This window comes from Heteronotia binoei, chromosome 5 (assembly GCF_032191835.1).
Source record: "Heteronotia binoei isolate CCM8104 ecotype False Entrance Well chromosome 5, APGP_CSIRO_Hbin_v1, whole genome shotgun sequence".
Lineage (NCBI taxonomy): Eukaryota > Metazoa > Chordata > Lepidosauria > Squamata > Gekkonidae > Heteronotia > Heteronotia binoei.
Genome location: NC_083227.1, coordinates 118496146 through 118523856, shown reverse-complemented (window position 1 = coordinate 118523856; position 27711 = coordinate 118496146). Strand labels below are relative to the sequence as shown.

The 27711-nt window shown below is 43.7% G+C and overlaps 1 protein-coding gene across 1 annotated transcript in view; it reads left to right on the top strand.

The window, feature by feature from the left end:
- ITK (IL2 inducible T cell kinase) overlaps window positions 1-27711 on the top strand; it is a 78262-nt gene that overhangs the window by 5743 nt on the left and 44808 nt on the right. Inside the window, exon 2 of the mRNA XM_060238311.1 lies at window positions 25130-25234. Coding sequence (XP_060094294.1) covers window positions 25130-25234 — 105 coding nt within the window. The remainder of the gene's footprint in view (window positions 1-25129; window positions 25235-27711) is intronic.

The following is a 27711-nucleotide window of genomic DNA, read 5'->3' as shown; positions in this document are numbered from 1 at the left end:
CTTATGTGGGGAGGCAAGCCTGAAAACACATATCTATTATGTGCTCTTTTCTTCATGGTAAGACAACTCCTGATTGTGCACTGTATAATGAATTTCAGAAGACATAGATCCCTATTGTTGCTAGATTTTCTGGGATTCATTCTTCCCCTGATGTATATATATGAACCTTTCATTAATGGCAATTACACACTAAACACTGGAAAAGAATGAGCTTTCTGTGTCAGGGACAAAAATTACAGTTTTAAAAGTCACGGGAAAACACTTGCCTTTAAAAAAGACTGTAGGCCAGCTAATATTGAATATTGACAAGACAATTCTCCTAAGATTGCCCATTTTATTTAGGATTCCCCCTCTCTTTTTAAAAAGTGGATATGTAAAGACAGTACAGCCAAATCTGCTACAGTGGTGTTTTTAGGTGTTGTGGTATTTCAATAGGCTTCCTAAATCCCCTGCCTGGGCGGGGGACCCCCGATTTGGAGCCTCCTCCCCCCGCTCACCAAAAATCTGGAAAGCGGGGGGGGAGGGGGAATGGTGGCCCTTCCCATCCAGCCCCGATCCCAACAGCTTCTCCTTGCCCCTTCCCTTCCTACCGATCCCCAATGCTTCTCTTCATCCCTTCCCTTCCCACCCCGGATCGTAGCAGCTTCTCCTTGCCCTTCCCTTCCCACCCAGCCCCGATCACAGCAGCCTTTCTTCGGTTCTCCTAGGCTGCTTTCCACCCCCAGTCAGCTCGCTGGGGGGGGGGGGGGAGCCCCACCCTGCCCGCAAAGGACCATGTGCCTTTGCACCTCCGGAGGCTTGACCTGAAAGGCTTCAATTTGGGATGGTGTTTCTGTGTTGCTGTGAAGAAGCTGGCAGCAACTGGTGAGTAGAGAGGCCAATCCCCTGCCTCAGACTCGCCAGAAACGTGGGGGGGGGGGGGAGAGAGGGAAACGTCTTCATTATTCCCTATGTGGAGATTGATTCTCATAGGGTATAATGGGGAATTGTTCTGGAGGTTTCAGGGGCTCTGGGGGAGCTGTTTTCTGTGGTAGAGGCACCAAATTTTCAATATAGTATCTACTGCCTCTCCCCAAAGTACCCCCCAAGTTTCAAAATGATTGGACCAGGGAGTCCAATTCTATGAGCCCCAAAAGAAGGTGCCCCTATCCATTATTTCCTGTGGAAGGAAGACATTTAAAAAGGTGTGCTGTTCCTTTAAATGTGATGGCCAGAACTCTCTTGGAGTTCAATTATGCTTGTCACACCCTTGTTCCTGGCTCCACCCCCCAATGTCTCCTGGCTCCACCCTCAAAGTCCCCAGATATTTCTTGAATTGGACTTGGCAACCCTATTGTTCATTTCCAAAAGGTGAGTGCAGTGGCTCCTATCCAGATAAGCATGGAAGCACATACAGCTTTAAGTATGGTCCACTACAGCCAGTGTACTTGAGAACAAAGATTTTTCTGAGCTTCAGCCACACCCAAAGCTTTTCAATGAGCCACCCTTTTCCTTCTTTGTTAGAATCTTATTGGTAATTCCCTTGGTCCACTTAACATTTTTGAATCAGAAGAACTCTTTGAAGTGGCAACAGAATCCAAAAGCATACAGTAGAGGCCATAACAAACAGTGAAGGTGTTCAGAGGCTTCACACAACTATATCTGACATTACCAATCATAGTTTCTTACTACTGCAAGCAAAAACTATGAAAATACATTTTTTTTCATGTCTTGACTAGAAGGTAAATATTGGAAATAGGCAATCAAGTAGCAAAGTGTTGTCTGATGGGATCAGGAGAATTATTAATAAAAAAGATTAGTTTCAGGATGCAGTAAAAATATACCAAATACAACTGAATTTCTGTCAGTTCTGCTGTCATTAGCTTTCCATTTGCTTTCAAAATATTTGAAAAGGATCACATATGGGAAGAGTGATAAATGTATATTAACAATGGATCAAATGTATATTAACAATGCAAGGACAACATTGGTGTGATACACAAGTATATCTAGGACAGAAAATAAAATTGGAGTATGTTGCATTTGCTTTGGTGTAAAAGAATATGTGATGAGTTTCTGCAAGGATAACAAAGTAGTGTACATAGATTCAGGTGGGTAACCATGTTCGTCCGAAGCAACAGAACAAAGTTTAAGTCCAGTGGCACCTTTAAGGTTTTATTCAAGGTATGAGCTTTTGTGTGCATGCACACTTCTTCAGATACACTGAAATGGCAGTTACCAGTTTGTACATATAGGTAGAGGGTGAGCAGCAAATTAGCATACAACATAATGAAGATGTTTAACAGATGCAAGAACCAAACAGGAATAACAAGCTTAGTTTATATGTGTTTCAGTTTAATTCTGTGGGGTGAGACAGGGTGAAGCAAATAAATATATCAAAATTGGAGATTGATATGTAAATAAACCCTCCTTAATTATGAAATGCTGAGAGTAATTAACTGAGACCCTATTTGTTATGCTCTGTCCATCTCCTCTGAAGCATGGAGGTAACTAATAGCATCTTTTTCTGTAGTTTGCTCAGTGTTATGTCTCCTCTGTCACTCAATCTACCATTCCAAATTAGATTACATTTTACTATTTATTGAATTACATTACAATCACTATTCCAGTCTACTGTTCCAAATAAGAAATACAATAAAAAAAACAATAAAATGAAGAGAATGTATGGCCCTTCTTGGTGAGAATACTAACTGAATGAGATTAGCATGTATAATTGTAATGAAGCATTTTTACAATGAGGACATACAAAATACTGTCGACCCAAACTTGAAATGCTCATATGCATGAATATAGTAACACAGGAAGCACAAACTCACACATTTTGATACCTTTCCCTTCTTTGCACCAAGTTCTTGCCACTAGCAGAGCATCCTGTTTTCCAAAAAAGCCAGCTCAGTTTTTAGTTGGTTTTCACCTGTCTTGTCCACAGGAAGACATATTCTGTAGGCTTTACTTCTTATTGTTTTTTTCTTCACTGGAGTCAGCATAGTGACAGGAACAATGCATAGTTGTCATTACTGAACCTTGAAACACATAGATCAAGATAATAATTTAGAGTGTGATTGTACTTAGACTATGTAAAATATTGCCTTGCTGCTCCAATGGTCCCTGCATGCAAATTTTGACTCTTATGCCCCCTGTGACAATTATAATTGTGTTCTCTTGTCTAGTTCAGTTAGCTCTGGAGAACCAAGCATGTTAAAGGCAGGAGTCAGGAGGTTTCTTCCACTTAGGACCAGACTTCTCAAAGTATGAGGCAGGTTTCCCTTACAAAGTTCTGAGAGCAGATGTATAATTCTGAATCGCTTTTGAACACTAGTTTTTCTGAAGGAAAAAATGCTTCACAAATAAAGTAGGCAATTAGATAAGAACATAAGAACATAAGAGAAGCCATGTTAGATCAGGCCAATGGCCCATCCAGTCCAACATTCTGTGTCACACAGCGGCCAAATATATATATATATATATATATATATATATATATATATATATATATATATATATACACAGACACACACACACTGTGGCTAATAGCCACTGATGGACCTCTGCTCCATATTTTTATCTAACCCCTTCTTGAAGGTGGCTATGCTTGTGGACGCCACCACCTCCTGTGGCAGTGAATTCCACATGTTAATCACCCTTTGGGTGAAGAAGTACTTCCTTTTATCCGTTTTAACCTGTCTGCTTAGCAATTTCATCGAATGCCCACGAGTTCTTGTATTGTGAGAAAGGGAGAAAAGTACTTCTTTCTCTATTTTCTCCATCCCATGCATTATCTTGTAAACTTCTATCATGTCACCCCTCAGTCGACGTTTCTCCAAGCTAAAGAGCCCTAAGCGTTTCAACCTTTCTACATAGGGAAGGTGTTCCAGCCCTTTAATCATTTTAGTTGCCCTTTTCTGAACTTTCTCCAATGCTATAATATCCTTTTTGAGGTGCGGCGACCAGAACTGCACACAGTACTCCAAATGAGACCTACTCAACTGTTTGATAGTATAATCCTTGAGAAAGATTAGAGTTCGAAATGTGTTAGGAATTAAGTATACTTTTTTCTTCTACACAGCTAATACTTTTATAATGTTTTCATGTATTTTTTTACATCCATTGAATTCTTTTTCAAGACGTGTCCTATTACACACATGCTCATGCACTCCTCCCCTAAGGTTGCCAGCTCTGGCTTAGGGGTGGAGCCTGTGAAGAGCAGGGTTTGGAGATGGGAGGGACTTCAGTTGGGTATAATGCTATAGAGTCCACCTTCCAGAGTAGTCATTTTCTCCAGGTGAACTGATATCTGTTGCCTGGAGATCAGTAATAATCCCAGCCACCTCTGGAGGTTGACAACCCTCCCCTCCACTAATTTGACCATATGAAGTTATCTTAGGCCAAATGTTTCACTTGTTAGTTTCCTGATTGGTGGTGTCAACTGGGGGGGGGGATATTTGTCATGTTGATTGTTGCAGATAATATGCATTGAACGTCATAAAGTGTTTTTAAAAAAAACAAAAAACCCAAACATTTTCCATTGCAATATGTTTTTCCTCTTACCCAATCTTGGACTTCCAGACATTTCATATCCCAGTCTTAGTTATAGAAACACAGACACACAGAAAGCCAGACATTCGCCATGTTTTTGGACACTTTGCAATCAGAACACAATGCCCAACGCAATGCTTACTTTGTGAGCTATTGACATTAAAGTTGTGAGCAAGCAATTTGGCTATAACTAGGCTTGCCAATCCCCAGGTCCCAAAGGGGGTTCTCCCGCTTTCCCAGCTTCCTTCCCGCTCCCAGTCAGCTGGCCCATCCCCACAGCCACCAAGTGCCTTTCTACCTCTGGAGGCCTGAAAAGGCTTTCTCTTGGAATAGTGTGTCTGTTTCTTTAAGGCTGAATAGCGGTGGGGGGAGCAGGGGGAGAGCAACATGGCTGCGAAAACAGCCCAGACCCTCCCAAACCCTCCATTTTCAGAGGTCGTTTGCATTGGAAAGGTAAACTTGAACCTTTGGTTACTTTGAAGAAATTGGAAGTTCAGCAACTCATGAGTAGAGATGCCAGTCCCCCGCTTCAGAGTCGTCAGAAATGGAGGGAGGGGACAGGAGGGCAGTGTCTGCTGGGCACTTCATTATTCCCTATGGAGATCGATTTTCTTAGGGTATAATGGAGAATTGATCTGGGAGGTATCTGGGGCTCTGGAGGGGCTGTTTTTTGAGGTAGAGGTACCAAATTTTCAGCATAGCATCTGATGAGTTTCCTCAAAATGCTCTCCAAGTTTCAAAAATATTGGACCAGGGAGTACAACTCTATGACCCCCGAAAAAGGTGCCTCTATCCTTCATTACTTCTAATGTAGGGAAGGCATTTAAAAGGTGTGCGGTTCCTTTAAATGTGATGGCCAGAACTCCCTTTGGAGTTCAGTTGTGCTTGTCACAACTTTGCTTTTGGCTCCACCCTCCAATGTCTCCTGGCTCCATCCCCAAAGTCACCTGGCTCCACTCCCAAAGTCCCCAGATATTTCTTGAATTGGACTTGGCAACCCTAGCTATTACATAAATCAGTTTGCTCTGGGACCATCCTTCCTGAGCTAAGACAAAAATGTGCGAACCAGTGACTAAAAAACTATGAACTAGCTCACACTAACTCAACTGCTCATGACCAGTTCTGAGTCCAGTCTTAAAATGAATATATGGCCCTAAAAAGATAGCTAGTAGTTGCTTAGGGATCTCTGACTAAAATGTTGATCAACAGTCTATTTCTGGCTATTGTGTTATTGTGTTCATCCATTGCCTTACATCAGAATATCAAACCAGGAGCAGGGAAGCTTGTCTTCAAATTCATATTCAGTCATGAATAGGATTGCCAGGTCTGGGTTGGGAAATACTTGGAAATTTTGGGGGTGTTACCTGACAAGGGCAGGGTTTGAGAAGGGGGAGGACTTCAGTGGAGTATAATGCCATAGAGTTCACCTTCAAAGCAGCTATTTTCTTCTGGTGAGCTGGTGCGAACTATTTTGCGGACAAGATCGCATCACTCCGTCTCGACCTCCCCGTCAACTTTTAGACAGTTAACACAACTGAGGCCCCGAGCATGTCTTCAGATTATATCCTGGACGGTTTCAGCCCCCTCAGCCTGGAGGAAGTTGACAGGATCCTCTCATCTGCCCGGCCAACAACTTGTAAACTGGACCCATGCCCTTCCTGGCTTATTAAATCTTGCCAGGGGGATCTCAGATATCCTATACGGGATATCATAAACAGATCCCTAACGGAAGGGCTTTTTCCAGCGCCACTTAAAGAGGCTGTGGTCCGTCCCCTCCTAAAAAAACCATCTTTAGACCCGGCACAATTGGCACACTATAGGCCGGTCTCAAACTTGCCCTTCTTGGGCAAAGTTATTGAGAGGGCAGTGGCGAGGCAGTTACAGACTTTCCTGGAGGACGCTTCCATCCTTGACCCACTTCAGTCCGGCTTTCGCCCAGGTCATGGGACGGAGACGGTGTTGGTTGCCCTGGTGGATGACCTTCAACGGCATCTGGATCGGGGTGGCTCGGCGGTACTAGGCTTCCCAAATCTCCCGCTCTGGCTGGAGACCCCCGATTTGGAGCCTCCATCCCCCGCGCGCCAGAAATCTGGAAAGCGGGGGGGAATGGCGGCCCTTCCCACCCAGCTTCTCCTCCCCCCTTCCCTTCCCACCGATCCCCGATGGAGATCTGAAGAACCGGGATGGTGAGAGGTCAGGCTGCAGCCGTTGTAGTGGTTGTGGGTGGCAGGAAGAGAGTCTTCCTTATCCAGCGGGAGTAACGAGCTTTCCTTTCCGGTGCCTCATGTAATGTTGTCGCGCCGTTGCCTAGGAGACTGGAGGCGGAGGAGTAATAACGGCGTGCTGGGAGCTGGCAGCAAGCTCCTGGCTTCTGCTGGCCTCAAGACCAACGGCCGCGCAAGTTCAGCAGCGCGTGGCTTTTTATTCTGCAAGAGCGTCGGCGTTTCCTCAGCCTCGATGGGGGTCGTTCCCTCACCTCCAAACAGCAAGATATCAGCATCTGTGCACCACCCGTACATGTAGAAACCAGTAAGGCGAGTCCCTCCCCCCCTCCCCCCGGTCAGGAAGCAAGAAGCTTTATTTTGACACCCATGCCCTTGTGTGCCTTATGGAGGAAAATGGTTTCATCACTCTGCAATCTGAGATTATTGTATCTGCGTTAATTAACACCATGAATGGCAATATGGCTGTGATGTACAAGGATATGGTCACCAAAGTACAACAGGTTATATATAAAACATAATGTTTAATTTTAGCCAAGTATATAATTAATGTGTTTTGGAATAATGGGGAATTGATCTGGAGGTTTTGGGGGTTCTGGAGGAGCTGTTTTTTGAGGTAGAGGCACCAAATTTTTAATATAGTATCTAGTGCCTCTCCTCAAAGTACCCCCCAAGTTTCAAAACGATTGGAGCAGGGGGTCCAATTCTATGAGCCCCAAAAGAAGGTGCCCCTATCCTTCATTATTTTCTATGGAAGGAAGGTGTTCTAAAAGGTGTGCTGTCCCTTTAAATGTGATGGCCAGAACTCCCTTTGGAGTTCAATTATGCTTGTCACACCCTTGTTCCTGGCTCCGCCCCAATGTCTCCTGGCTCCACCCCCAAAGTCTCCTGGCCCCACCCCCAAAGTCCCCAGATATTTCTTGAATTGGACTTGGCAACCCTAGGCGGTACTGATGTTGTTGGACCTATCGGCGGCGTTCGATATGGTCGACCATCGGTTGCTGACTTGCCACCTCGCCGACGCGGGGATTCAGGGGCTGGCCTTGCAGTGGCTTTCCTCTTTCCTTGAAGGTCGGGGACAAAGGGTCGCGATTGGGGGGGAACTATCCCAGAGGCGCTCACTTAATTGCGGGGTGCCCCAGGGAGCAGTTCTCTCCCCGATGTTATTCAACATCTATATGCAACCTCTTGCCAAGATTGCCCGAAGGTATGGGCTGGGGTGCCACCAGTATGCTGATGACACCCAGCTCTATCTACTTATGGACGGCCGACCGGTCTGCGCCCCAGAGAACCTAATAATAATAATAATAATAATAATAATAATAATAATAATAATAATAATAATAATAATAATAATAATAATAATAATATTTTATTTTTATATCCCGCCCTCCCCGCCGAGGCGGGCTCAGGGCGGCTGACAGGCATGGGAATCCCATGAATCATAAACAACATAAACAATTTTAAATATCAATTACAGTAAAATTATTTAAAAGTTAAATATATAATAAAATAGGTGCTAAATGCTGTAGTCGTGATATCCACAAGATGACTAGTTGTCCATTCATCAAATTAGTCGGGTTCCATCTCAAAGGCCAGCTGAAAGAGACATGTTTTGCAAGCCCTGTGGAATTGGTTCAAGTCCCGCAGGGCTCGCACCATCTCCGGAAGGTCGTTCCACCAACGAGGGGCTATCACCGAGAAGGCCTGCTCCCTAGTGGCCCTCAGCCTGGCTTCTCTTGGCCCAGGGATTGTCAGTAAGTTCTGTGAGCTGGATCTCAGTGCTCTCTGGGGCACATATGGGGAGAGGCGGTCCTTTAGGTAGGCAGGTCCTCGGCCATATAGGGCTTTAAAGGTGATAACCAGCACCTTATAGCGAACACGGTAGACAACCGGTAGCCAATGTAGATCCCGCAGCCCAGGCCGTGCAGTTTCCCACCGTGGTAGTCCCTCCAACAGCCTGGCCGCCGCGTTCTGGACTACCTGAAGCCTCCGTGTTCGGTACAAGGGCAGCCCCATGTAGAGGGCATTGCAGTAGTCTAATCTCGAAGTGACAGTTGCGTGGATCACAGTTGCTAGGTCGGTGCGTTCCAGGAAGGGGGCCAACTGCCTCGCTCTCCTAAGATGAAAGAAGGCGGATCTAGCAGTGGCAGCTACTTGGGCCTCCATTGATAAAGAGGATTCCAGTAGCACTCCCAGGCTCTTGACTTTGCGCACTGGTACCAGTGGCGCACCGTCAAAGGCCGGTAAGGTGATCTCCCCTCCCGGCCCGCCGCGGCCCACGCAAAGGACCTCAGTCTTCGCCGGATTCAGCTTCAGCCCGCTCAGCCTGAGCCAGTCAGCCATGGCTTGTAATGCCCGGTCCAAGTTTGTTGGGGCATCACCAGTCCGGCCGTCCATCAGTAGATAGAGCTGGGTGTCATCTGCGTATTGATGACAGCCCAGCCCATACCTCCGTGCAATCTGGGCAAGGGGGCGCATAAAGATGTTAAACAACATCGGGGAGAGAACTGCTCCCTGAGGCACTCCACAATGAAGTGGGTGCCTCTGAGACAGCTCCCCCCCGATTGCCACCCTTTGTCCCCGACCGTCAAGAAAGGAGGAGAACCACTGTAAGGCTAGCCCCCGAATTCCTGCGTCGACGAGGCGGCGGGTCAGCAGCTGATGGTCGACCATATCGAACGCAGCCAATAGGTCTAGCAACAGCAATACCGCCGAGCCGCCTCGATCCAGTTGTCGTCGGAGGTCATCCATGAGGGCGACCAGGACTGTTTCCGTCCCATGACCCGGGCGGAAGCCGGACTGGCATGGATCTAAGACGGAAGCGTCCTCCAGAAATTCCTGTAACTGCATCGCCACTGCCCTCTCGATAATCTTGCCCAAAAAGGGCAGATTTGAGACCGGCCGGTAGTGTGCCAATTCGGCCGGGTCTGATGACGGTTTTTTCAAGAGAGGGCGGACCAATGCCTCTTTCAGGGGTGTTGGAAAAACACCTTCTGAAAGGGATCGATTTATAATATCCCGTATAGGATATCTTAATTCCTCCTGGCAGGCCTTAATTAGCCAGGAGGGGCATGGGTCCAGGTCACAAGTCGTGGATCGTGCAGTGCCAAGAATTCTGTCGACTTCCTCCAAGCTGAGCGGGTCGAAGCAATCCAGAGTTAAATCCGAAGACACGCATTGGGCTTCGAGTCCACTTACTGCCTCTAAATTGGCGGGGCAGTCCTGGCGGAGCGATTGGACCTTATCCGCAAAGTATTTCGCAAAGGCCTCGCAGCCTATCTCCAATTCCTTAGCTTTTGAATTGCCTTGAGGCAATGTAGTCAGGTTCCGAATTATTCTAAATAATTGGGCTGGGCGCGAATTTGCAGATGCAATCTTAGCCGCAAAGTATGTTTTCTTTGCGGCCTTGATTGCCATCTCATAGGACTTCATAAACTTCCTATAGGATGTTCCAATCGCCTCGTCACGGGTACGCCGCCATTGCCTCTCTAGCCATCTAAGGCCTTGTTTCAGCCGGCGCAGTTCCGGGGTATACCACGGAGCCGGCTTAGTCCGAGGCCGCAGAGGACGTCGAGGTGCAATCTCCTCAATGGCTCTGGAGAGCCGATTATTCCAGGACTCAACCAGGCCATCGAGGGAGGTGCCAGAGGGCCAGGGATCCCGCAGAGCCATTTGGAACCGTTCCGGGTCCATCTGGTTCCGCGGGCGAGCCATAATAGGCTCCTCGCCTAAACAGGTTTGGGGAGGCATGTCTACACGGGCCTTGAGGGCAAAGTGATCCGACCATGGCACCGCCTTGGCGGTTATATCGCTCACTACAACCCCGGCCGCAAAGATCAGGTCCAACATGTGACCAGCCTGGTGAGTGGGGGTTACAACAAGTTGAGAGAGTCCCAGTGTCGCCATGGAAGACACTAGGTCCGTCGCCTGACTGGAGGACGGGTCATCAGCATGGACGTTGAAGTCACCCAGGATTATCAACCTTGGGTGCTCCAACGCCCAGCCCGTCGCCGCCTCCAGTAGGGATGGTAAGGCGCTGGCTGGTGCGTTAGGCGTACGGTACACCAGCCAGACCGCCAACCCCTCTCCAGCCTCCCACGCCAGGCCGGCACACTCAATACCTTCAATCTTTGGGGCCGGGAGTGCCCTGAAGGAGTAAGCCTCCCGTACAAACAGTGCCACCCCTCCACCCCGCCCGCTAGTCCGTGATTGATGTAGGACTGAGTAACCTGGAGGAGCTGTTTGCGCGAGGGCCACTGTCTCACCCTCCCGGGTCCAGGTTTCAGTCACGCAAGCCAGGTCCATATTTTGTTCGAGGAGAAACTCTCGAAGAATTGAGGTCTTATTATTGATGGACCTGGCGTTGCACAACACCAATGACGGAGGCGGGTTATTCCATCTGGCCCTGCTACCTGTCTCTCTTGGGATGGGACGCAGACTGGAAGAGGACCGAGCACTGTCTTGTCTCTTTCCTCTTCCCTTATAATATCTGCTCCCACCGCTGTATCTCCCCCTCCCCAGGAGCACTGGGATCCCTGAGCCTGCCATCTCTCGCTGGTGGCAGCTGCTGAGTTCACCACTATCGGGTTGGAGTCAAGGATATTTCCACTACCTCGACCCACTAGGTCCTAGTAATCTAATTGACCCAAGAATTTGAGAATCTTCCCTCCCTCAGTTTCTTATATATATTTGGTAAATTAACTCCTATAGCAAATTAATTTAGTCCCTCTTATTATATTAAATTAACCAGCTAAAAATTTGTACAATTCAATCCAAATATACAATAAATTAGTCTAATGCGTCAATTAATAGCAATCCGATTTAAACCAGTAGGTTACGAGGTGCAGTTGTAAAGTGCAGTGCAAAATCCTCTCATGGAGATAGTGAGGTAGCAACAGAGTACTGTGGGTATTGCTGCGAGGATGTTTAGCAGCCAATGTAGGTTAAAGTGCAAATGCAACGCCAGAGTTCCAGTTTAAAAACGTTAGCAGCAAAGTTGTTATATAGATGTTCTATAGATGTTCTGGGTGATTCTGTTGGTCGTAGGCTCTGAGTACCGGGTCTTGCGGTAAGGGGACTACCCGATGTTTCCTGCATAGGCTGGTGGGTCCGTGGTGAGTAAAGACCCCCCACGTACTCCCTCGCCACACAATGGGGTCCCCTCCCGCTTCGTCTATAGGGGCGACCAGTTCGTAAATGGCCCCATTCAGCCTGTACATCCCGTTGTAGACCACCCAGTTCACCTGCATCGGCTGACCGCGTCGCTGATTCCACCCTCGGCTCCACTCTCAGCCCTACTCCGACGCGAACCAGCGGCTCCGGCCTCCGTCGGCTGCCGGACCGCGGCGTCAATTTCACACTCGGCCCGGGCGTTCGTATCGCTGTCCCAGTCGGGCCGTAGTCCACACCGCCGCCGCCGCAATTTCCAGCCGGCAGGCACCGCCCTCAGTCCAACTCGGTTGTTCGGCGTTCGGCGTTGGGGCGTGCCTCGCGGCCGCCGGGCACAGCGTCAATTTCGGTGACAGTGCCAATTTCGCTTCCAGTCCAGCGCCCGGACCGCCGCCTCGGTTGGTTTGTCAAACGCCGCACGCCGCCTCAACTATGGTTGCGGTCGGGCCGGAGCAGGTCTCACCTCGGCTAGACCCAGCGTTTCAGCATTTCAAGCCGGCGTTTCAAGCCGGCGTTAGAGACGTTCCGTTGGCACCCCAGCTCTCCCAGGTAATCTGTTGACTCACCCCTTGCCAGGGATTAATACCAGTCTGTCTGGTTCTCTCAAGAAGTGGTGGAATATAAGAAAGGACCCGACTATCAGGAGCTCTAGCACCTGAGCTCCTGCCTAGGTCGCCATCTTGGAGCCAACTCCTAGATCAGGCATTACAGGCCGTGGATGAGTGGCTCACACTGAGTGGACTGACACTGAATCCTGCGAAGACAGAGGTCCTTTGTTTGGGCCGTCGGGGTCCAGGGGGGGAAATCCCCCTGCCAGCCTTTGGCGGTGTACCGCTGAGGCCAGCAGACAGGGTCAGAAGCCTGGGGGTGCTACTGGAGCCGTCCCTGAAGATGGAGGCTCAGATAGTGACCACTGCCAAGTCCGCATTTTTTCATCTTAGACGGGCAAGGCAGTTGGCCCCCTTCCTGGACCCCAACGACCTAGCAACAGTGATCCATGCTACGGTCACCTCGAGGTTGGATTACTGCAATGCCCTCTACATGGGGCTGCCCCTGTGCCGGACCCGGAAATTGCAGCTGGTGCAGAATGCCGCGGCCCGGCTGTTACTGGGCCTCCCAAGATGGGGGCACATTCGGCCGGGTCTTCGGGCTCTGCACTGGCTCCCAATAACATACCGGGTCTGGTACAAGGTGCTGGTCATTACCTTTAAAGCCCTATATGGCCTGGGACCTGCCTACCTGAGGGACCATCTCTCCCCACACGTTCCCCAGAGAGTACTGAGGTCTGGGACTCAAAATCTTCTCAACATCCCCGGGCCCAAGGAAGTGTGTCTCAAGACAACTAGAGACAGGGCCTTTTCTACAATGGCCCCTATGTGGTGGAACCAGCTACCGGAAGAGGTGAGGACCCTGCGGGATCTTACTCAGTTCCGCAGGGCCTGTAAGACGACCCTCTTTCGGTTAGCCTATGCCTGACTGGATAAATGTAGCTTTCTAGATTTCTGTGATTACTGTATAGTTTAATGCTAAAATTTTTTAAGGTTTTTAGGTTTTTAAATGCTTGATTTTAAATGTAATTATGTTGTTCCGATTTTATTGTTTTATTGTTTGTTGTAAGCCGCCCTGAGCCACTCGTGGGAAGGGCGGGATATAATTCCCGGAATAAATAAATAAATAAAATAAATGTCTGTCACCTGGAGATTGATTTTAATCCCAGGAGATCTCCAGCCAACACCTGTCGATTGGCAACCCTAGGAAGCTCACTAAGGCTGGGTCCAGACTGGCATTTTATGCCGACACAGGGACAGGATGCGGGCGGACCAAAAAAAGCATGACCAAATGTGCACAACTGCCTTCTGTCCCACTCCTGCACTCATCCCATCCCAGTCATGCCTGAGGCAAGCCTGAGGTGCAACTGGGACAGGATGAGTGCGGGAGCGGGATGGGAGGCAGCTGCACACATTTGGTCATGCTTTTTTGGTCTGCCCGCATCCCATCCCATAAAATGCCAGTCTAAGTGACCTTTTACAGGATTGTGAGGATAAAATGAGGATGAGGTGAGCCATTGGTCCTAAGTTGAGTGCTTGGGAATATGGATGAGAAACAGGGTTGCCAACAGACTTGAAGACGCAGCTTCCTCTCTCTTTAATAGTGGCTAAATGTGTGGAAATGGGTTGGAGAAGCTTTTCATGGCATATTAGTGTTTTGGGTATTTTCTTACATGAGGATTAAGACTGCTTTTGTCTAACCCAAGCATGAAGTCTTCAAGGAGCAAAATGGACATTTGGATTATAAATGCCTGCTTTTCTACTTTTTGTAAAGCATTAACATGTTATTTACCTCCATACTCGAGGCTGTCAACAGCTGGGGGGGGAAGTCCCTTTTGGGGGGATGTTATTTTATCAGATGATATTATTTACCTTCAAGCCATGCAAAGCTTCATCTGCTCATTTCCACACATTAAGTTTCTATTAAAAGGACACTTTTTTTGCTATGTATGCACTGAGGTTAATAAGAGTTGTGCATACTGAGGAAGAGAATATAATTTAGAGTACATAATGTATAGCAAAATCCTAATCCCAACAAATATATCAGGATTACCATTTTACAATATACAGTGTGTGTTTGGGGGTGGGGGGGACTTTCTTAAATTGAAAGACTAGCCAAGGATACTCTTTCCCCAATATACTTTCATTGCAGTTGTATTTTCTGTGTATATAATTCAGTCTTTGCTGCATGCTTGTAACCTGCAAATGTTATATGTTTTTGTTTGGGGTTGGTTTGCCTTCTTGGTAATGTCAAACCATATTTTCCCAGTGTGCAGGTATTGTGTGGGTTTTTTAATGCTGAAACCACTGAGTGGGGGAGACCAAAAGCCCCTCCTGTGCTGATACAGTTCCTCTTCTCCTCTGCACTGTTTGAAGCACAGCAGATGGCTGAGGAAAGAAGGGTCAGGTTGTGACTGCTGCCACTCTGTTAGAAGCAAGCCTTATTGGACTCTGACAGATTTACTTGAGTTAACATGCACAAGCTAGGGCTCCAGTCCAACGTTTAGGAGTAAGCACTAGTGGACATATTTGGATTTACTTCTATGCCCAAGATGGGACTGCACATCAAAATACTTTACAACCTGATCCCAAGAATTGTTTTAGTAAATTAATGTTTATCCTAGTTGTGAAAGCTGAGCCCTGAACCAGTGCAATGTAGTAAACCATACACCGTCCAAGTTTTGTTGCTAGTGGACAACACTGGGGTGTCTTTTAGCCACTCAGAACTCCTTTATCTCGGATTACTGTCAGTACAATGGCAAAACCCACAGTGACTTGCAAATTATGGCTTTTAGACTGTCAAAACAGCATCTGCAAAGAGCTGTTTCCCATTGCTAAGATGGCTGTGGTTCAAAATATTTGGTAACAAATGAATGCATTTTTGAGAAGGGAGAGCAAACCACAAAAATGATGAGCGCTGAACATCAACTGTGAAGGTTGCTATTTGGTCTCATGAAACGCAGTGTGGTTTTCTCTCTGTGTCCTAAAATAAGAGCAATTGGATTATTCAGTGCATTTAAATCCTGTCTTTCTTTTGGGGAGCACTGTGTAGCATACCTGGTTCTGTCCTCAGTACCCCAAAAACTCCATGCAGGAGAATAGGCTAAATGTAGTAGTTTTCTTGCTCCTTCTATGAGTGAAATGCATCCTGCCCTCAGCATAGACAACTGGACTCTAGACCACAAATTCCATCAGTAATGCCATGAAATCCGCTTGACTATAATAAAGGGAAATCTCCAGGCCCCATGACTAGATTGCAGTGTTTGGTAGTCTCCTTCCCTCATGCACTGCTTGTGAGAATTTAAATTTTGGGCATCATCATTGTCATCGTTGTTGTTAATTACTTCATTTATACCCCATAGTTCCACATGTGAAGACCCATGTCATTTTTACATCATTTTGCTCTATTCCATTCTGTCCTCATCATAAACCTGCGAGGTAGGTCAGGCTGAGAAATTGTGACTGGCCCAAGGTCATCTAGCACTCTTCCATGGCAGAGTGAGGATTCAGGGCTGGGTCTCCAAGATTCTGGTTGAATATTCTAGCCATTATGCCACCCTGACTCTCTGGCATGTACTTTGTTCCGTGGTTCTCTTTGGTTTCCTTTAACAGCTGTTGTTTCCTTCTACATCTTGATTGATGTCTTGATTGATTTCCTTCATTTAAAGTCTTCTTTGCTTGCTAAGACTCAAGGCGGATTACATCATTTTAAATGATGCTATAAGGACATACAACCCACGGGAAATAAAACTAGGCTACGCTATTAGAGAACAATGTGTAATATGCACAAATAGTACAACAAAACTGAACTGCAAAGTTGGTTAATAGTACAATAAACAGCGTAATATATAAAATTAACAAAGCAATGAAAACTGACTAAATTTTGAATAACCTTATCCGGTATTATAAATAGCATTAAAATAAGCTCATTGTCATGTTAATACCTTTCCCTATATAAGGAAGGAGGTTTTCCAATAAAAGCAGGCTGTGACTGAATTAAATGAAGATAACTAATAACACATGCTTGGTTTAGTAGTTCTGTGCATGGGCAGAATGCATTGCCTCACAAATGAGGAATTGTAGTCACTTGTCATAGGTCAGAGCTTTTAGAAGGAGGGGCAGTTTCTGGCATTTTTAAAGGGCTAGTTTGAAGTTGTTTTCTAGCTCATTCTCTTTTGGGTATTATGATTATGGACATATGGACATATGAAGCTGCCTTATACTGAATCAGACCCTTGGTCCATCAAAGTCAGTATTGTCTACTCAGACTGGCAGCGGCTCTCCAGGGTCTCAAGCTGAGGTTTTTCACACCTATTTGCCTGGACCCTTTTTTGGAGATGCCAGGGATTGAACCTGGGACCTTCTGCTTACCAAGCAGATGCTGTACCACTGAGCCACCGTCCCTCCCCTGATTATGTGGGGCTGTTACCTTTAGACATTTTGGTTTGAGTGGTCTACTGACCTTTGGATTTTATGTTGGCTTTATGATTTATGGTTATATGTGTTTGAATAAAGGAAGAACATGTATATTTTAAAATCTTAAAATAAAATTCCCATAAAGCATGGCTCCATACGTTCCAAAATAGCTTTAATTTCAAATTAAACGTTGCTGCACAATAAGTAGTTACTGAAGTAGTAACTGAAGACAAAAGAAAGGGGGCTAGCAATTAGATTTAATGCCATGGAAAAGAAGGAAAGAACTGAAAACTTCCAAAAGCTAATGTTACAGGTGGAGAAGGCTGAAAAAAACTTAAAAGCACAACCTACAAAACGGGAGTTCCAAAATAAGATTTAAAAAGTCCAGCACCAACTTAACCTACTATTGGTAGAGGAGGTTGAGAAAAAATTAAGATTTGCCAGGCAGAAATACGTCGAACATGCCAACAAGCCGGGAAGATGGTTGGCTTACAGATTGAGAAAATACAAAAAGAATAATTCCAGTATTGAAAGATGAAAATAACAAAGAGAAATTCCAAAGGCAGGAGATATACCAAATCGTTGAGCAATTTCACAAAAGATTATATGAAGCCAAGCAAGTTCAAAAGGAAGCTCTGGAAGAGTATATTAAACATAATAATCTTAATAAATTTACAGAGAAGCAATGAAGAACATTAAATGAGGCAATAACAATAAGGGAAATTGGAGATGCAATTGCATCACAAAAGAATGGTAAATCTCCAGGACCAGACGGTTTACCTGCAGAGTTCTATAAAGCTTTTGAAGATTGTTTGTTGATACCATTTAAATCTCTTATAGGAAAGATTCAGATTGAAGCCCAAATTCCAGCTTTGTGGCAAGAAGCCACAATATCTTTAATTCCTAAAGAGGGTACAGATATAAAGATTTTTCAACCAATTTCTCTCTTAAATGTGGATTACAAAATTTTTGCTTCAATACTGGCACAACACTTGAAGAAAGTATTATTGAGGACGATTCATCAAAATCAGGCAGGATTTTTGTCCAGAAGATATCTGAAAGATAATGTCAGAACAATATGTAATATAATGGAATACTATGAGAACCACCCAGAGAAACAATTGGCATTAATTTGTCTCGATGCAGAGAAGGCCTTTGATAACGTTCGTTGGTAATTCATGAAGAATATGGAATGTGGTGAGAACTTCTTGAGATCGATACAATCAATATACTCTTCACAAAGAGCTAAGGTGATGGTGAATGGTGAACTAACAGAAGCAATTGCTATCCAAAAAGGTACAAGACAAGGTTGCCCACTATCACCACTTTTGTTCATTCTGTGTCTAGAGATATTGAATAACCAGATAAGAGAAGATCAAATTATCAAGGGAGCCCTAATTAAGGGTGAACAATACAAACTGAGGGCCTTTGCAGATGATCTAGTTTTTATATTAGAGCAGCCAACAGATTCTATTGACCATCTGCTGAATAAGATTAATCAGTTTGGTCTCTGGGCAGGGTTGAAGATAAATGATCACAAAACAAAATTTTTAACCAAGAATATGATGGTAGAACAAACTCAACTTCTCCAACAAAAATCCGGATTCTCTCATGAGAAAAGAGTAAAGTACTTGGGCATTCATATTACAAATAAATGCAGTAATCTAAAGGTAGATAATTATGATAAATTGCTTAAAGAGATTAAAAAAGACCTTGGGAAGTGGCAAGATTTGAATTTCTATTTAATGGGAAGAATTGCTTCAGTAAAAATGAATATTTTGCCAAGACTGTTATTCCTCTTCCAACCCATACCCGTGCTTTTAACTAATGTATTTTTTTCAGGAATTGAATAAAATGGTCTCTGAATTCATTTGGCGAAAGAAAAAACAAAGAATTAAACTGAAGACATTACAAGACTCTAAAACAAGAGTGGGCTTGGGTCTACTTGATTGGCAATTGTATTACAGAGCTTTGGTGTTGACCTGGGTAAGAGACTGGGTCCTTTTGAACGATAGAAGACAGTTGATGCTAGAGGGCCATGATCTCACTATGGGTTGGCATGCGTACTTATGGTACCAAAGACTAGAAGGACATTCGTATTTTAAAAATCATTGGTTCCGGAAATCCCTGTACCACACATGGACTTGGCTAAAGTAAAAAAATTATCAGAAAATTCCAAGATGGGTATCACCGGTAGAAGCATTTACACCTCCAAACCTTATAAAACCAAACCAGAATTACAGATATGAAGAATTGTTGGGGAAAAGATAATCAATTGAAAACTAAGGAAGAATTGGAAAACATGGACATTAAAATGAGTTGGTGATTGAGAACACAAGTAGAATCCAGGTATGCTAAGGATAAGACAATAGATTTTAATATGGATCAATATCCATTTGATAAAATCTTCTTGGGACCTCAAGAAAAGTTAAGTTCCAACTTATACTCATATTTACTACAGATGATGCAAGATGAGACTATAAAAGAGTGGGCCGTAACATCATGCTAGAGGAATAGGAGAAGTTATGGAAACTTAACATTAAATTAACTAAGTCAGTAGCTTTTTAAGAAAACTTGTATAAGATGTTTTATAGATGGTATGTAACTCCACAAAATCTTTCTAAAATGTACTCTAATATGTCAAATAAGTGTTGGAAATGTATTAAGCATGTTGGATCGTTCTACCACATGTGGTGGACTTGTGAGGTGGGGAAAGGCTACTGGAAGATGGTACATGAACTACTACAGAAAATCCTGAAGACACAGATCGAATTTAAACCAAAACTGTTTTTATTGAATATATATCCTAATGACTATATGAAAGAGATGAGACATTTATTGGTGCATATTAACAGAACAGCTAGAATCCTTTTGGCACAGAAATGGAAGCTACAGGAAATCCCCACGAGATCGGACCTGGTGGAGAAGATACTGGAAATGGCTGAGATGGACTATTTATCCCAGCTGCTTGCTGGGAAATCTAAGGAAGAAGCAAGAAAACTTTGGGTGAAGCTATATGTATGGTTAGATACCTAAGACTCTCTGTTGTTAACTTTTACCCCCTTCTCCTGTAATGAATATTATAATGGCACACTTATTTGAAATGTAAAGCTAACTAGTTAATCTAATAGGCTTACAATTGTTAGAATATTTTACTAAGAGTGTGTTGATAAGGTGTGATTTTAAGGAAGTATGATTATATATGCTAAATTACAATTATACTGATGTCTATATCTAATTCTATTTCCCTCTTTCCCTGTTCCCTTATTTTTCTGGAAACTAATAAAAATATTGAAACGAAAAGACAAAAGAAAGAAGGAAAGAAAAATAAACAGGTTGTGAATTTAATTATAGTGTAGATAGACAGACACCACCAAATAGAGAGCTGGGTGTATTTTGCTTCTGTTCCTTTGATTCTTTTTTTGACTGGAGACAAGATCCTGAGGTTGACTGAGAGTGTGTTAAACAAACCAATCTTTACAAAATGACAAGTTTAGATTATAACCAGGCTTCAGAAATCCAGGACTATCTTTAGTTTCCTGGCTATTTTAAGGATAATATGTAATTTGCAAATCCCACCTCCACATCTTAAGGCTGTTTCTAAACAAAAATATATAGTATTTCTTCTATCTTTCAAAAAAAAAGGGGAGTGAAAGATGAAGGTAAACTTTCCAGAGAAAATGCAGTATGAATGGCTTGATTCTGTCAGTTGTATCACCTAAAATATGCATCAGGCAGTGTAGGACATAAATCTTCTCTGCTGGCACTCATTGGATCAGGAACTGATATTCATTGGCAGCATAACAGGCAGAAGGAAGACACAACTGTAAATACACAATTCTTTGGTGGACTTTAATTTTTTTAAATATACCGCTTATTCTATCCCAGATTTCTCCCAAGGTCCTATAGAAGTTGCATACAGCAAATAGGAATCAAATTTAACACTAGGATTTGTAGGGTTGCCAGGTCCCCCCTGGCCACAGACAGGAGGTGGGGTGGGGATTGCCAGATCCTGTTTGGGAAACTCCTGGAGATTTGGGGATGGAGGACAGGGACCACAGTGGGGCACAATGCCATAGAGTCCACTCTCCGAAGCATCAAAACAAAAACTTTTCTTTGGGGTGAAACAGTGTTATCTCTGAAGCTTATGGTGTTGTACTCATACGTATGTCTGCTTGCTTTGGTGCCTGTGAGCACATTATCGTTGCTGATTATTGTTACAAATATTTGCAGGTTGTTTACCACCAACCTATTTTATCTTTATTATAATTGCAATATAGCATTTTGATATGAAATAATGTTTTATGGTCGCTGCTTAATGGTTTTTATGTGACACATACTTCCACTAAGTTCTTTTCTCCTTTGCGCTACAAAATATTCAGCAATAGGGTTCTCCTGAATTTATCATATTAAAGGCTGATTAGCAACCTATAATTCTGATAATACAAAATAATAAGGCGGTTGAGTTCAGGCTTTGAATATAACCAGCCAATCATACAGAACAACTACAGAAATCTTTATCTTTTATTGAGATAAAATGTTAGTTTCTTTAGTGAAATGGACAGAATACAAGCATGAAAAAGTTAATTCTATAATTACTGTGGAAATAAATGCTGAAATTATCAAAGTACCTAGTATCACTTTTTAGCAAATAATAGTTTTAGAAACAAATCAGTTTTTAGCTGTTTGGAAAACCTGCTTTTAGAGATAAGCAAATAAGCCCAAATTACTCACAAAAAAAATCTCACCTATTCCAGAGAAATCTAATTTGCTTGTCACAAAGATTACACGTTTATAGAAAAATATAAATTCTTTTCTTATCTCTAAAGAGTGTCTTTTATAATCATGTGATATTATTTAAAGAAGTGATTGCTTCAAAACTAATAAGAGATAAGCAATATGAATGCTGATTAACTAGAATAGTTAAGCGATATTACACAAATTACTTATTCCCGCTTCTTAACTAGATAAACAACATATGAGCTAATCTGAAGGTGCATATGAAATACATCTGGTAAAGCACGATAAGAAGACCAATCTCAACCTTTAGCCTACTTTCTTCTGTAACTAGTTCAGCTAATGTCTAAGATGAAAATATTTGAAGCAAACAAAATTAATGGACAGTTAAAAGTGCTCGAGCACTTGAGTAATTAGCAAACTTAGCAAGAAAAGCTTAGTGATACCATAGCTACTGCTAGGGTGCGGTCACACTCACCATTAAATCCATCTGCAACTCGCCTCTATTATAATCCGCACAACCAATTTTCCGATCAGACAACAGCCAGGCTCCCGTTCTATCCCATTTGGGTCCTGTCGCTGGTCGATCAGAGTGCTCTACTGGACCTCGTTTCATGAGACGTCAATCTGCATTAGTGCAGGTGCAGTGATGCCTGCTATCTGCAGCGCGTCGCTTTTAAATGGGTCAGATCACTAACAGTTTTGCTAGTCCGTTGGCACTACTTTTCCAGCACAAGCACTACGCGTGCAGAAAAAAAACCAGGAATTCAAATCAGTTCACATCTACTTTCAAAAGTGAGTTTTGTTTCCCGACATAGGGGTGGGTAAACGATTTATCGAGCCAACATTTGCTCGCTCATTCACTGGCGCAGTGATATCACTTGCAGGGGGCTTTGGGAGGGAAGCGGTGGTGCGCTTCCGATGAGTCGCCAACGATGGAGTGTTCAAACAGAGAAATCCCACTCAGGAACCGTCAGAAGAATTTTGTTCCAGATTTAAAGCAGTATCAAATTAGTCTGCGCCCCAGTCGTCTCAACGCAGGACTCGAACGAACTAACCACCATTCGCAGATGCTGACGTTTGGACAACCGCTTAAAATCCAACATGCTTCCAGACTCCACTGATGCCCGTAGCGGGATTTTATGAACGTCTGACCTCACCCCTACAGAGGCAGAACAATACTACATGTGGCGTCACAGCATCACTTTTGGTCATATAACCAAAAGTGATGTCATGCTTCACTGACATGCTCTAGTAATCCTACAACACTCTATGGTAAAACCAAACAGCAGGGGTCCCCAACATGGAGGCCATGGGATTTGCTGATATCTTTCCTAGTGCCTGTCAAATGTTTTTAGAAAGTGGGTGGGGTCGGGTGATTTATTTGTTTGTTTTTTGCTCTGGTGGTAGTTGCCATCACAGCAAAAGGACCTGCACTGCATAAGTGAAGGTTAGCTGTGCGTATGCAAAAAATAAACCAACCAACAAACAATAGATTTATTTTAAAAGGCATTCTGCTCAAGAGAGCCTCTGCCTAAAATGCTGAAGAGTTACTATTAAAGTTATGCATAATGTCACTGCCTGCCATTCTGTGGTTGGCTCCACCTCCTGTGGCAAACATTTTGTGATTGTGCCCACCAACCTGGCTCAGAATTCCAAAGGTGCCCATAGGCTTAAAATGTTTGGGGACTCCTGCCATAGAGTTTGGGGGACTGTCAGAGCATCATTGTGCCATGAAACATCACTTCCACTTATGCAAACAGAACTGACATTGTGACATCACCATGACATCAGTTTTAACCCCACATTTTTTCTCACTGCTGTACTTGGAGGTTGCAGGCAGTGGAGGTTGGGGTTGGAGGTTTAGTCCCTGTATGTTTGCTGCTCTGAGCTCTTGAGGAAGAAATGTTCTAGAAAAATGCACCAAACAGTGATTAGAGTGAATTTGCTGAAGGAAGTTCTGCTATACCCTCTCCCCACTGAATCCACCCACAGCCTGCAAAAACAGCCCTCAGGTGCTGGGAGACCATTGGGAATCTGTGTTCTGGGAGTTTCAACTCTGGGAGAGCCAGTTTGATGTAGTGGTTAAGTGTGTGGACTCTTATCTGGGAGAACCGGGTTTGATTCCCCGCTCCTCCACTTGCACCTGCTGGAATGGCCTTGGGTTAGCCATAGCCCTGGCAGAGGTTGTCCTTGAAAGGGCAGCTGCTGTAAGAGCTCTCTTAGCCCCACCCACCTCACAGGGTGTCTGTTGTGGGAGAGGAAGGTAAAGGAGATTGTGAGCCGCTCTGAGACTCTTCGGAGTGGAGGGCGGGATATAAATCCAATATCTTCTTCTTCTTCAACCAGAAGGAATAAATGATATTGTCCTCCCTCCATTTTGTATGAGCTATTCTGTGTGTGTGTTGGGGTGGGGGATAATTTCTGCCAATTTCCTTTTTTGACCACACCTTCTGTGCCATATCCTCACTATTTCTGTGGGTCCATCAATTGTTTTGGCCTTGGGGATTTTAGTGGCAAAAACACCATTTGCTTTTAAAATGGATTATTAAACAACAGATCAGGAGTTCGGCCATAAATCAGCATCTGGGCTGTACCACTTCACAGTATGGTTACCAACTCCAGTTTAAGAAATTCTCTGAGATTAGGGGCAGTGTCTGGGGAGGGTAAAGGAACCTTAGCAGGAATTTGATACCTTAGAATTCACCTGCTGAAGCTACCATTTCCTCCAAGGAAACAGTCTGGATCAGTTGTAATTCCTGGTTGGTAATCTAATTTAGGGGTGCAAGTGGTTACTGTTATGACTGAAATGTTCCTGCATATAGATACATAGAAAATTGGATGTCACATAGAAGGGATTTAGTCTGACATGCTAGTGCTCAACATGCGAAGATTCAATCAGATGGCATCCTTCTGAAATCTGACAAAATGGAGCACAGAAACAGATATAACTCTTCATCTTTTTGTGAGAACTATACTTAAAACGCAAGATACAAGATTTGTGTGGGCTGAGTGATGAGACATGTTTCATTTCACCTCTAGAAGAACTGAAACAGGAAATGATCTTGCCCCCAAAGAAAAAGAAACAGGTGCTGAGAAGCCTTGAAACAGAGGCACCAGGCTAGAGAGCAGGCATTTGTTCTTCTCTCGTCTTTCATACATATAAATTTTTCTCATGGGCCCTGCTTTTGTAGCGGTATTCAGGCTGACTAATTGATGCCTCATAAAAGTTTACAGAGGGTTATGAGATTGATGTACTGCTCAAGAAATAAACCCATTTTTCATTTCCTTGGAGATTTCTTTCTCTTTGTGCTAAAAATCAGTCCGTGTGTCATTTTCTAATAGGCAGTCATCTAGCTTTGCATTGTCAATGTGCTTTTCAGACACCAAACCATGACCAAGGTTTGGTAATGTAATGTCAGTTGTAAAACAAGCACTGTTTGGGTAACCCTTCACAAAACTGAATTGGCTAACTAGGTACTTTCTTTTATCTTCTAGAAAAAGAAAATTCTAAAGGGTTCAGTTGAACTGTCCACAATTAAATGTGTAGAAATTGTGAAAAGTGATATCATAATTCCATGCCAATATAAATACCCTTTCCAGGTAAGTAACAAGAATGATAATAACAGCAAACATCTTAAACCATTATGAAATATTATATGTATAATTTTTCTAGCTATAGCAATATATTAAGCATTGAGAATCTGCCACTTTCTTCTCAAAACCAGCATATTGTTTAGAATAACTGAAAGTAAGTTTAGCCCTGTTAAGGTAACTATCATTTTTTTCTAAACATAGAGGTCAAATTTACATTTGAAACATGGAGCTTTGCTAAATTAAATGATTTCACAGCCCTGTGTCTTATTTTACAGAAAATGTAAAATATCAGTTTATTTTAATAATTGAATCATTATCAATGTACCAGATTTTTAAAAGCTTCCTGCTTGGATTCTTGTGGTAAAAATACAGTGCTCTTTAATTGGGTTTTAAATTCTAGCAATTTAAGGGATGATAATTTTGAAGGGTGGTACAATTGGGGCGGGGGGGGGGGAAGTATGGTTATAAAATATAACCTTCTGACTTCCCAAATTAGTTTCTATTTTAGTGTTGTTGTTTACTCAGATATGATAAATGTGGCCCTGCCAATCTCTGTCACAGCCCTCTGACTGAATTTTGCAGCTGTCTTTCAGGTTTGTAGTCACAGAGGGGTATATGATCCATATAATTTGGTAAATCATTCTGATAGCACAGGAATGGAAGGGGATCAGTCAGGCTGACCTGGACCCTTAATATACTGGGAAAGTTCCCAGTGTTCCAGTGATCTGGAGGGCCACTGGAGGCTAGGAGGAAGATGAGCCAAGTGACTCCTGAAGTGCTGGCTATGCTTCAGGGGCTGCACAACTTGAACTTGGGCTTTGGTGAAACTAGTGACAATAGGTGAAGGCTCACCAATGGTTCAGCTTGCTCTAGGACTGTTTTAATAGCCTAGTCCACTCCTGGGATCAGAAGACATAGAGGTTAACATCAAGAAGTTTCTTAGTTCAAGAAGTTTCTTAGCTGCAGCAGTGGCAGCCATGGGATTCATGTCTGCCACCAACATCTAAAGCAGCAGAAGGAAGGATGTAGAGGGTGCTGTAACTTCTCCCCACCCACTGTTTTCCTCTGCTATACTCCTTCTGTATTGCTTTCTCACCAGCTGTGGTCCTGAATGATGGTCAAACAGGAAAAAAGTTGCTAGGGAAAGTGTTAATCAGCACCCTGCCACTTTCGTTTACATTGACAGTAAACACAAGGTTGGAAATCCTGTGTCTGCTGACCAACCTGCAATTCCTTTCTGAACTGATGCTACTAACAGTAAAATAGACTGTCCTGTAGTCATGCCTCTGATAATCTAAAAACACTCTCCTTATCCTACCCTTACATTTTACAATTATATGAGAACTCATAATTCCTAGCAGAACTAGTGATGTCAGGGAATCTCTCCTCAATTCTATGGATTAATTGCTTTTAACCACAATTACTACACCCCACTCTTCCTGAGTCTTATATAGCATAAGATTTTTGGCATCTGGTGAAGAATGCAGCACTCTGAGAATCTCAGCTGGGAAAGAAAGAAAGAAAGAAAGAAAGAAAGAAAGAAAGAAAGAAAGAAAGAAAGAAAGAAAGAAAGAAAGAAAGAAAGAAAGAAAGAAAGAAAGAAAGAAAGAAAGTTAGTTTAGCATTTTCAACAGAAATGAACTTGATAATGTGAAGGTTGTGCCTAAACACCTACCCTGTATTGACACCAATCAACTGAATCCATCACTACCGCTTAGTGGAAGGAAGAATCACAGAAGCACTATTCACTGGTTACGGTGAACACTTGTACATCCCGTTTGTAAGAAACAGCCAGCATGTTGATTTTTACAAAGTAAACCAGGGGCCTGTACCTGGACAGATGTGTGGTACCCATCACATGTTCAGTTGTCCATGTGTTGACGGTAACATGGCACTTACTCAGTGCATGTAGAAAGAAAAAATTAAGTCATTTGTGAACAGGGCCAGTATGTGGCCATTTCCATTAGCCTGCCAGACCCAACTGTTGCTTCATCAGCAATGTCCAGTCTACAGAAGAGGGAGTGAGAGACTGTGAGACACCATGCATTGACCTACTGTAATACATCTGTGTTTCATATTCACTTGATGGCTTATGGTGGCTTCGATTTATTTTAAGCTGCCTTCCACATTTTTGAATAAGCACATTTTCTAAATACATAAATGAACAGGACCCTGCACCAAAATTAGGGATGCGGGCCTCCAGTTGGGACCTGGGGATCCCCTAGAATTACATCTCCAGACTACAAAGATCAGTTCCCCTGAAGAAAATAGATGTTTTGGGAGTCTATGGTACTGTACCCCCGAGCTCTTTTTGTAGAAACAGCCCAGCAGGAACTCCTTTGCATATTACCACATCCCCTGACATCACCATTGTTTCACACAGCTTTTTTGTAGAAAAAGTCCAGCAGGAATTCATTTGCACATTAGGCCACATACCCTAATGCCAAGCCAGCCAGAACTGCGTTCCTGGGTGTTCCTGCTAA